General features: G+C 41.8%; 1 protein-coding gene across 1 annotated transcript in view; it reads right to left on the minus strand.

Moving 5' to 3' along the window:
• Nucleotides 1-6,298: 6,298 nt before the first annotated feature.
• Nucleotides 6,299-12,339, minus strand: part of EGLN1 (egl-9 family hypoxia inducible factor 1) — a 38,198-nt gene continuing 32,157 nt past the window's right edge. Inside the window, exons 4-5 of the mRNA XM_071549545.1 lie at nt 11,243-11,310; nt 6,299-8,971 (exon numbers count right to left, since the gene is read on the minus strand). Of these exons, the coding sequence (XP_071405646.1) occupies nt 8,907-8,971; nt 11,243-11,310 (133 nt within the window). The 3' untranslated portion in view covers nt 6,299-8,906. The remainder of the gene's footprint in view (nt 8,972-11,242; nt 11,311-12,339) is intronic.

The raw sequence follows: 12,339 nt of genomic DNA on the forward strand, positions 1-12,339 counted from the left end.
TGCTAAGAATCCTTTCGGTTATTTGATTTGCATTTAGCAATACCTACATGGGAAATTTAATTTAAACATGAGAAAACATGTTATTGCAGCGAGGGTGGCTGAACACAGGAACAGGTTGCCTGAGAGTTTGTGGAGTCTCCATCCTTCAAGATACTCAAATGCCAACTGGACATGGACCTGGACAGTCAGATCTGAGTGCCCCTGGTCAAGGGCAGGGGAGCTGGCCCAGACCATCTCCAGGAGCCTCTTCCCACCTTTTTGCCTAAAAACCCCAAGAGCACTTCAGGACAAATTACAATTATAGCTGAAGGAAATTAAGGTCCACCTGGTTGCCCTTGCCCTGGCACAGCCCAGGAGTGCTCACACCATCTCTAACTACCAGTTGACTTCCAGCTGCACATTTTTTTCTAATTATAAGGTTTGCCATGGGCGGCGCTTATCACTGTCACCACCCAGACCACAGGGATGAAGGTTAAGTCCCCTGTCCCATGCATCAGAGACGGGGGGACTTAAGGCAGGAGCCAAACACATGCCCCGACACAAGGACAGGTACAGGGAAGCTCTGCCCTGCCAAGACTAATTGCTGAATCCTTGCCAAATTGCACTGGGACAGAAGGATTATCAGCCCTGCAGACAGCATGAATTAAAACTCAGACTTGATTAACTTTGAATGTACCTGGAAGAGATTTAGAATGCAGGAAAAGCACCCCATGAGAGGAAACAGGAGGTATTTCAGGTGCTGCAAAACCCTAAAAGACTATTCAAGCTACTGGACAACATTTCCCCCACAATTTGGCTGAGCTAAGACAACAACCAAGGGGTCTCACTGTTAACACCTGGGCTAACACTTGGGTCATAAGATGCAGTTTTGCTGAAGCAGACACACATCTCCAAGTGGTCAGCAATGCTGTGACTCTGGAACTGTTAGAGAGGCATTATGGACACAAGCATCCCTTGCAGGAATGAGGAGACCTCAGCTTGGAGGAGAATACTCAAAATTTGTTGCCCTAAAGCCACCTTTCTCTTAATCCCTGTACAGGCCCCAGAAATGTTATCTTCCCCAAGACTCTCCTGCAGCAGCACGCTCTCACTCTAAACCAGTGCTTTGCACCATCACCTGTGCAGGCACTGAACCATGCAGAGGATTGCTGTCAATCCATGCATGCCCTGCAGCAGATAATGAGGGAAACACTGCCTTAACTTCTTCAGGAAGAGGAAAGGGATTGGAAGTCTGTTGTTGGGCAGGCATTCTCACTTGGCTGTGATGGTTTGATCCCAGCCCCGAGTGTATTTTCACTCGTGGCTGGGGATTTCTGTTGAAGTGACACCATTTTCTGGAGCTTGACAAGTAGTTGTCTGTGAATCCTGAACCAGTTTTCAGTCTTCTCTCTACCTTTCTTCAACAGAAAGACTACCCAAGCCTGGTTTGCAGCTGCTCCTGGGTGGCTGCTGCATGATTAAGATACACTGAACTGAGTGCCAGGTGAAGGATTTGTCCCATGGACTGCCACAGTTCAGCTGTGTCCTGTATTACACGCCCAGCTTTGCCAGAAGAGGAGGAGCACCCTCAGCAACTCAGGCTTAGTTGGCCTCCCAGAGATGGCCATCAAGTTGGCACATCGAGCTTCTGTCAGGCAGCACCACCTCAGGGCACGCAGCAGCAGCAGCCAGAGGCTACACTGCTGGCCATGACTTGGTAGCCACTCCTCTTGAGGCATTTGTGCAACTCTCAGCCAAGACCTTGGGAAACACCAGGCTGTGGCCAGCTGACTCCCACCCAAGGGGCAGGGCAGAAGAGCCTCCAGCTCAGTTGACAGCAGGTGGGAAAATGCTCGGGGAGCCATGGAAGGAAAACACAGGGTTAGTAAGGGACCAGAGAGGGCCCAGTGCACAGGCAGGAACAGGAATGACAAGGGGAGGTCAGAAGCAGAGCAGTTGCTCTCCAGGCACTCTTACGAGGAAACGAGCAAATTTTCACACTGTAAGCACTGGAGGTATAACCACCCATCTCCCACTTCCCCTTGTCCTCCATTCCTGCACCCCTGCACGGGTGGATGGTTAGTCCTCAATAAAGGGTATCTAAACAACAGCTTACATCATCATAATGAACAGCAGCAAAAAGCCTCCCAACAAAAATGCGCATCCTTTGACTCCTACAAGTTAAAGCAACTTTTGTTTGTGCTGCACAATGTCCTTCACCTGCAAAGGGCCACGTGTCTTTCTGTCATGTCATCTCTGGGACGTGCAGAACATGTTTCTCTGCTCTGACGTGTGTCCTTGTCCCGAACAGGACACTGAGGGGCCCCACTCATTCTCCTTTCCAGCTGGTCCCGAGAGCAGAAACCCAAAGCATTCCTGCATCCCCTTCTCGGTGCCCAGCTCACAGCCTGGCCACGAGTGGCATCCCCCCACCCCGACCATATCCTGCTCGCCTGGGTTTGTATAAGCCTCTGGTTTACCTTAAAGTATCTGCCCTCCCTCCTCATGTCATTGCGAAATGTCGCAGGAACTCTCAGCTACATAGTCATTTCCTACTGTGCTATTTTAAATAAAGGTTTAAAAAAATGAAAAAAAAAGGCAAAGCTAAAATGTTTTCATAGTGCAGATGGGAAAAAAATAATCAAAGAAGTGGAGAAACTGCTACCTACACCCATTCAAGAGTTTTTCTAGATGTAACAAGTATTTAGGATCAAAGAGTGTTAACTTACAGAGTTTCTGCCTGTTCATTAAAAGATGACTGTGCAGAACACGTGCCCAGCACCACATTACTTACTATTATGTTGTGGCTGGGGAAGGGGAAGTTATGGGAAAATAAATATGCCTAATGTGACAGCTCAAACCTCGCTCTTTGCTATCGGGAACACCATCAGCTGTACTCTAATCTCAGAAAACAGATTGTTACTACCCACGGCCCTTTGGCAAACATTAGTAGTATCTACAATCACATTTTCCCTGAAGAAATACATCCTCCTTGATGTCCAAAGGTGTTGCCAAGTGCTCAAATTAACAGTTATTCTGAAGTACCTTTCAGTTCTGGTTACCCACAGTACAGCACTCACCAACAGCTAAGATTGCATTTTCCAGGTCTAAGGGTGGTGGTGTTTAGTTGGTTGCAATAGTGGTTGGTTAGGGGGTTTTTGACACATTCACTCCTACCTTACTGCATGAAAAAAACTTTTCAGGATTGTAACAGCAATTAATCAACTGAAAAATCCTAATTTCCTTCTGTTTTTTAGGGCTGTCGCCATGTCTTCTGCCATAGTGCAATCTTTATTAATAGATTTATAAAACTTGCTTACAGAAAGTAGCATAAGCAAGACACATTTATAACCAAACTGACTTGCCTTAAGATAGTTTGTTTTTTGCTTGGCTTTTTGGTTGACCCTTGCTTTCTTTAGGTACTAACAACACACCAGCTCACAACCTAATAGAATTTTCAGGTATTAGGCTTCTTCTTTGTGAGTAGGAGTCAAATCTCTACATTTCAGTTATTCTGGATTCATGTTTTATTTAGAAGCAAAAATAAAGTCAAACCACATCAGCCCTTGAAACAAACCTAGGAGAGGAACTGGTTCCACGCTGACAAACCACACTGACACATACAGGCCCATGAGGAGTACTGGATCCACATGGTGAATATTCAGAGATGAAATTTAACTTCCCATCTCCAGCAGCATTTGAAAGAAATACAAGTTTTCAGTTTAGACACTGCCCTGAAGCAGTGTGCCTTGTATCACAGCTTCTTTGTATGTGACACTGGCAAGCCGTTAGCCCCTCTGTGTGCCCTTTACATCCCTCCCCACTCTGATGTGACACATGCCCTGCAAACTTTAAGCCATGTGAAGAGGCTGGTACTGGGCTCCTGGGCTGAATGAGCTGCTCACCTCTGCCAGCATTTATCACCACGTTATATGCAACATAATTACAGTAAATTCTCCAGAAACACCCATAAACGGTTATCAACAGACGTTTAATCCCAAGATGCACATTTAATAAGGGAAACCCCCCTCCCCAAATGCCAGCAGCTTACTATTGTAATAGGCAGGTAAACCAGCTTCTTGTTTAAGTAAAGTTATGAACATCACATCTTCAGAGATAAAAATAGGCTGTTTTACAACACACATCCATGAAGAGGAAGGATGTATGGGATACAACAACAGGTGTCTTTCCTGAGGCAAGCACGTGTATTCTTTCTCTCTACAGTTCATGTTCCTGTTGAAGTGGACACCCGTAGCATATTTTCACTTGGCATGTCCCATATTCCTTATACCCACCCCCTCCACATTTTATTTTGGTCTCATGCCTCTTCCCATCCTACTTTACCAGTTCTATTCAACTCATTACTTCCTCTCTGTCCTGCTAAGTACTTGAGTCTACCCCTAATGGGTTGGTAATTGGCATCCCATCTATCCCTTCCACTTTTGGAGCCAACTCGTTTGGGAACTAGAGCTTTTTTTTTCTTATTTCAGGAAAGGGATAAATGTGCTGTATACTTACTCAACTTCAAAGCTATTGGGGAAAGCTAGATGAAAGTAAGTGGTAGTAAAAATCAACAGAGTAAATTCTCTGAAACAGGTTTTGTCTGGTAGGAGATATGACCTTGAAACCTGCTTCTGCCAGCTGCTATCCACCCCCAACAGATAGGGTCAAGCAACTCTGATTCAGCATATATTCCAGAGGGAACACAGCTCCTGCACAAACAGGCTTAAATGCATTTGCAGTAATTACTTACATTCAAGCTTTATTTTAAATCTGAAAAAAAACCCAACAAAAGAACTTGATGGAGATCCAGAGATCCAAAGATCCAAACCTCTACCCCATTCAACCATAAAAAGCAGAGAAGATCCAAATCCAGCTCAGACCCATGAATTTCTTCAAAGTCTTTGCGGCTCAGTACTCATGAATTCCCACTAGGTATTTGCACGTGCATGCAGCTATCTGCGTGCCTGCAGGCAAGATACACATGCCAGATCCCTGGAGTTGTGAGACTGAGTTTGCTATTGTCACTTGACATTCTCCTCTCTTTTTAGAACCATTCAGCATGCACACAAATGGTACTTCTCAGTCTGATTGTACCAATTGGTATGTCAGAGCTGTGATCTTTCCACTTCTGACTTTACAGCACAGCCAGATGTTTTACATCTGATACAAGCTGTGAGGTAGCTCCCTCTCAGATTTGCAAGTGTCTTTTTTGAGAAACGCCCAAAAGAAACACTTTATCTTTCCCTCCTGCAGTGTTTGACTTTACTGAGGAAAACAATCCCCCTACATATTGGCTCAGTATGATAATTTAAAAAAAAAACCAACAAAAAATCCACCAAACCAGACAAAAAAACTCAAACAGGTCTACATAGGAGGGTTACAAGTGCTAGAATGGCTTCTTCCTTGTTCAATATAAAACAGAGATGGGGGAGAGGCTACTTTGAGGAGAACAAGTAAGTTATACAGCTTGGAAGCATGGAAAGCACTTCAAAGCACTTTGGGATCAACTCACTGCTGCTGTACTTAAGGTTTCAGCCTAACACACTGGCAAGAACCATCACCTTAGAGCAGAACTGAGCACAACTGGTACCCAAGTGCCATGAAAGGTGTACGAAGGCTGGAGACTCACTGGAGATCCAAGTAACTCTTCCTGAAGTCGCAGAAGACAGACAAGCACATGCAGGGGGGCTTGACAAGAGTTAGTGATGGCAGAAGCACAGCCAGCCAAATGTTTCCTTGATTACCATACAGTCATTACAAACCTCATCAAAAAGGGGAGGGAAACTGCGTACTATCTCACACAGGTTTGTATCTGTAGACTACCATTCTTCTGCCACCTTTGAAGGGCACATAATCCATTAGGGCCATGTAAAACTGAGGAGCTCCCACTAAACCTTACAAATCCTGTTTTAAGAGGACTTTTGTTTTGCACCGCAGATACCTGTCAAAAGTGGTGAAAAAACTAAAGCTGACTCTAAGTCCATCATCGCTCTTCAAAAAGCCGAACTGTGGTTCTGTTTTTGAGGGAGGAAATCATCAGGAAAGTGATCACCACACCCAGCTAACTGTAGGCAGTCTAAAGATAAAAAAGCCCAGATCCTTCTCCAGAGCAGAAACAGCTCTGATTTAAAAAAAAAAGCCCACAAAACCAGAAGAATTAAAACAAACAAAAAAAATCCCCACAACAAAACAAAATACTGCCCATAAAACAACCAAAATTCCACATAACACCTTTATCAGGGGGAATGTATAAATTTGTTGCTATAGAGTAGTGTTAAAAGTTACAAAGATTACAAATAACCACATAGCTTTCAAGAACCTTTATACATCATCTTTTTTAATTAGATTAGCTTTACAAGCAACTTGAGAGCTCTTTCATAATGAACACTGCTTTTGAAATTACACAACTTTATAGGCAACCTGTAAATGAATCCTGAATTTCTTCGCCTGCTATAGATAAAGGTCTCATATTTCACAGCCAGCTAACATCATGAATAAAAATAGTATTATGAAGCTTTATTTTTAACCAGGACTAGACACATACAGATCATAAGACAGTTTAAAAAATAGTTTTAAAACAAGGACCTGCTTGATGATGCTCAAGACTGATTATTCAACCGACATGAAATGAACAGTTTCTGAAGGACATGGAAGAAATGGCTGACCTGATTTGTTGACCCTGTTGTAATGACTTACATGGAGTGAAAAATTAAGCACTTTTAAACCTGTCTGGCAAGCACAAACCTACAGTGTGATTAGAATTTGATACGCTGTTTAACTGCAGCAGTTTGAATTACAGAGGGACTGAAATGAGTTTAAAGGCTTATGCTTACATTTCTAAAACAAACAAACTTCTGTTAAAGTAGTACTAAAGAAGATGAAGAGGCGACTTTTTTGCTTGTTTCCATAGTAGCCTAAATGCACTGCAGACCAGACAGTAATGAAGATTTGCACTCCGTGGCCAGGTTGGCAGAGGCACTTACAGTAAAGTTATCCTGTCTGTTTTTCTGGGGAAAAAAGAGGAAAGAGGAAGAAAACTGTACAGGGCAAGAACTTAGTAAAAAAAGGAAAAGCGAAATCAAAACAAAACTGGGACTTCTGTTGGTTCTCCTAAATGATATACCAGTACTGATTTTCCCCCCTTCTGTCAGTTTGTTACTAAACAATTAGCTTTTTCATGTTTTACATGAACAATAGTAATGTTTTTAATAAAAAATTACTGAGCTTTCCATAGAAAAGGTCTCTAATTGAATACAAACTATACAGATGCTAAAATTGTCACAAGTTGTAATATATACAGAAATACTTCTGTACACTCACATTGTTTTGGCTAAGTAAGGAAATAAAGGACAGATAGAAAACTGCAGTGGGTAAGTTGATCAACCCTCAAACTTCTGTAAATACAAACGCTGTGGTTGATAGGTTTGCTTTTGTTTTCTCAAGCTTTTAAAGCTCAGGAAAAATAAAGGAAAGAAGAAGAAGAAAAAAAATCAGTGTCCAAAACATCTGTTTCTTAAAAATAAGAATATCAAAGTTTCTGCACATCTCTCTTTTATTCTGTGATCCCCCTCTCCTTGATATAATGAAAACAATGTAGAATAACAATAAGTTTTTTCTTACTAAATATATACTTCAGTATTGATCAAGGGCCAGTGCCTTTTTGGGAAAGTCCTTCAGCACAGTGAAAAATTGAAGATGTATTGCACAAGGAGCCTACAGAGTGATGCACTTCAGCTTCAGTGTGCTGACCATCTCCTTGATACTATATAATAGATCAAGGTGTCAACTTACAGACTGCATGGGACATGAACATTTGAAAAGGAAATTAAAAAAGGGAATTTTAGATATTCCATTAACTTATATACAAGGGAAAGAGGGGTAGCAAGTATTTTTTAGAAAAGGGAGAAAGCTCGAAGATTTCTGTCAAGTAAGTAAGGAGGTTCTGGGTACCTCTAATAGCCTAGGAAAGCCCTTGTATATTCTTGTAACTTGATGGTATTTAACCAGGTCCCCAAAGCCAATGACAGCAACCAATAGTGTCAAGTTCACTTAGTGCCAGTCACTTAAAAATAAAAAACCAAAACCAAAACAAAACAAAAAAAAGAAACAAAATGAAGAAACAGAAACTTCCCCTCTGTGGATTCAACATACAAAACCACAAACTGAAAATGTTACTAATAGCAAGATACTGGTTTGCTTCTGTTAATAAGGTTCAAGAGAATACAGTCAAAAAAAACAATACAGCAGCAATCTTTAAAAGTTAAGATTAGTGTGAGATATGATATAAAACAATCGGGTTTTAGCTGGTAATTAAAGTACTCCTTTTCTGACTTAAGGTGTAAAGAAAATTAAAGTGATTACCAGTTACTGGCAACCCTAACATTAAATTAGGTCTTTCATGGCAGAGGAGAACAGTATGAACAGTTTTACAAAAATAGATCCATGTTATTTTGGAGAATACTGCAAATTTTTTTTTCCTTTTTTTTTTTTAGTTTTTCTTTTTTTTAAGACTCAATTTTGATAAACTGTACCTGGTCATACAAAAATTACCCAAAATTCAAACTTTTACCATATAAAAAAAGGGAGAGATGAAATGGATTCAGCTGGATGACAGGTCTGGCAAAATGTAAGAATGGACAAATTCTATGTAGGGCACTTATGTCCAGATGCATATGCTGTTTCTTACTGATTGCTTATCTTCTTCACATAAGCAGTCACAGGCCTGGAGTCACAATCACATAGTACGATGCTTCAGCAGTCAAAGAACCTTCTATTTGATGCAACATTGAAACACTGTTTGCTTCTTTATTAAGATGTTGGTTTGTTGTTGATTTTCCTTTATCTTGTTATTCACATTCAAAAGTTAATAGATAGCATCAAGATTTATCAGGGAGAATAGCAAGGGGAGTTGCTAAATCAAAGGCTTATAAAACGTCTTTCCCAACTGAGTCAGAAGGTTTATTAAGTTCAACCCTCACACCTTTTTCACCTGCAGAAATATGAAAAGGAAATTGGTGTTATTTTTCAGCATTTGTCAAAGTACAGTCTTTACAATTGCTACATTACTGTCCAGATTAGTTTTAAGAGAGAACTCTGAAGACAGCCTGGAACACACACTCTATCAAGATGGGGATCTCTGTATACATGCTCTGTATTCTGTGCTGTGCAAAGCTAACAAGCTGTGGTTACTCTTCATCTCTGAAAGCAGCACATATTTGGCTCTCGGGTAGAAAACCTGATACTTCACATCATACATGCAGTTCTGAAGCTCATCATTTCAGTCCTTATAAAGATAAGCTTTAAGAATGGACAATTTAAGAATTTGAGGATACTGTCCATTTTTGTCCATTTTTCTGTATCAGATTATCCAGAGTTTCTCGGTATTTAACTTGGTAAAACATCTCCGAGGGATTTTTAAAATGCAACAATTCATTTGAACTGCTGCTCAAAAAATAAACAAACTGAAACCACCAACCAACCCACATCTCTTCCGTCCTTTTTTCTAAAAACTGACCTGTTCAGGTTGCCCCAAATAAAGTTTGACTATCCAAACAGTAACAGACACAATATTCCATATGTAAGAAAACCTCACACATATTCTACATGGCTTTAGTTAGACTGACACTTTTCAAAAAAATAATCGTTGTCGATTTTACTACATTTTATTTTATATATTACTGTCAGTAGTAAATAAAAACCATCTTGCACAATTCTTGATGAAGAGAAAGAATGCAATTTTAATGAAATAAAATTAAACGAAACCAAAACCACAACAATATGATAATATAAACCAGTTACAGGGAAACCCTTACTGAAGGAGGAGGAGGAATTTCTTCACAGCAAGGGAGATTAAAAAATGGAATGGACTGCCCAGAAAGGTGGTGGAGTCATCATCCCTGGAGGTGTTTGAGAAAAGACTGGATGTGGCACTTAGTGCCATTTTCTAGTTGACCTGGTAGTGTTAGGTCAAAGGTTGGACTTGATGATCTCACAAGGTCTTTTCCAACTTAATTGATTCGGTGATTCTGTGGAATTTAAACAACTTAGCCTTCCTTCCTTAAGTGCCAGCAGTTTAGGGGTGAAGGGGGAGCACTTTCCCTTTAGGTACAAGCCCACCCAAACCACTTCCTTTCACTCTGTCTGAAAGGGCAGCAGCTGAAGCTGTGCATTGGCAACAGAACAGCTCTGACCCAGTAAAGTCGGCTCCAGGAGCTGCACAGTCACACAGCTGTGACATGAAGGCCAGCTTAGGGACAGAAAGGCTTCCTGAGGAGACCAGGCAGGTGTTACCTGGCACACTTGACTGCCTGCAAAGTCACCATGCCTTGCCAGGGATGTGCCACCCTACTCGGCAGGAGCTGATAAAGTCCCCTCAAAAGCCAGGCAGGAGTTGCATTGCTCTCACCACACCCCAAACACAGTCACTGGCTGCACCGAGGGGCACTGAACTGACCTGCAGCTTTCGTAGCTGCCACATAGCTCTGGGGCTACTTAAGAGCCTCAGACACTGAACAGCACTGCCTGGAGATCCCATTTGCAAATGACTGGCATGTGTCTCAACATCACTGGTTTCAGAGCTCTTCTCCACATATGTGTGCATTTGCAGTACACCTAGTTTTGGTTTATTTTTAAACTACTGTAACAAACACAAAATTGTAATGGCAATTATGAGCATGGCAGAAGTCCTAGACCATTTCTCCTTATAATGTTAATTTGAACAGGAAAATTAGATCAACTTCCTCTTGAGCGAGAAGCCAGAAAAAGAAAACAGATGCTAGATATATGAAATTGGAAATTGAGGAAGTAAGTCCATTCTTTGATTCCAGATTTTAATTTTAGGCTTTTGTGTTTCCAATATAAAAATTCTAGTCAAGTGAAGCTGTATTCACTTGTTGAATCACTACATTCAATCAAAACTATTTCCAAGGCTCTCAGTTCTGCAGTGCCTCACAGTCTCTGGAGTATCCTCTGCACCTGTTAGGGAGACAACACCAGGGGGATGCTGTATCCCCCAAGTGAAAATGCTAAGCAGCCTCAGGTCTCTGAGGAAGTGTGAACAGGACAGGCACTGACCTGGATTTCCCCAATCACTGCCACGGAGCTATCCCTGGGTCACCTTTCTGTAAAACCTGACTCCTGAGTTATGCCTATTTCTCCCTCTTTTCATGTACAGGGTGGGCCAAGGAGATGAGGCTAGACTACTTAGCTGTTATTTCATCAGAAAAACCAAACAACAGAGAAGATATTAACAAGAGATTACCTGTTAGATATTTTACTTTAGCACGTGCTCTTTCATCTGCATCAAAATACCACACTGTTATTGCGTACCTAGGGAAATGGAAGGAGAAAGAACAGTGAAGCACTTGACATGAAACACAACCTACATGAGAGGATGATACTTCTGCAGTCTGATAGAATGAAGTTTTCACAAAGCAAGTGGCTGCTCTGAGTTTTTCTCCTATTAGTAGGTATTGTCTGAACAGTCATTGAAAGGGTGACGCTGATGCTCTAAGTTTACACTTCTTTTTCCTAATGAGTTGCTATTACAGTTTGTGCCCAGATGTAACAGAGTCTCTGCCTGTATCACCTTGCCCTGTGACCTCATCTTTTTACTAGGTCAAGTCCATCACTGAGCCACACTGCAAGAACCTCTTTTTTTGGACATTTGGCACAGGGGACAATTAACTACCCCTTCTTACACAGCTCCTCCAGTTTTCCACTGTCTGTACAAATTTAAATACAAAATGCCAGCTATTGAGAAAAGACTTTAAGGAGCTTCAGTAAATGGCATTGCAACCTCTGACTCTGCTGGGAGCACAGAGGGAGGGGAGAGCAGTACAGCTTTTTGAAAGGCTGCAAGAGGATGCACCCAAGGCAGCTTCAAGTTACTTCTCGCAAAGGTACTTGTGTTATCTCACAGCTTCAGTCAACGTTCAGTGCTCTGGCCATCCAAATGTGTTAGAACGTGGGGAACAGGAATTCTGGATCGACTACTCCAAGGATTTACCTATTATTTACCTATTCCTATCTGGAAATGGCCCTTACCACGTGGGGGCACTGAATGTGGGTACCTTCAGCATCATCCACTGCCCTGCACTGAGGGACAAAGGAGGTACCAAGTTTCCCCTATGCCTCAGACTGGGAGCAACTCCTCTACTACTCTCTCTCAATTCCCAAACTAGCATATGGCAGCTTAGTTTGAAAATTCCTGTTTTCTAGCAGCTCCCCCCCAAAAAGAGGGGACACAAAACTGAAGCACCTAGTCAATCTTCCAGAATACAGGAAGGTGCTAAGGACAAAGGGAAGGGAAAGGAGTGTAAATCCACTACAGAGATATAATGATGACAACATCCTCTG

Source organism: Pithys albifrons, chromosome 2 (genome assembly GCF_047495875.1).
Source record: "Pithys albifrons albifrons isolate INPA30051 chromosome 2, PitAlb_v1, whole genome shotgun sequence".
In the NCBI taxonomy this organism is placed as follows: Eukaryota; Metazoa; Chordata; class Aves; order Passeriformes; family Thamnophilidae; genus Pithys; species Pithys albifrons.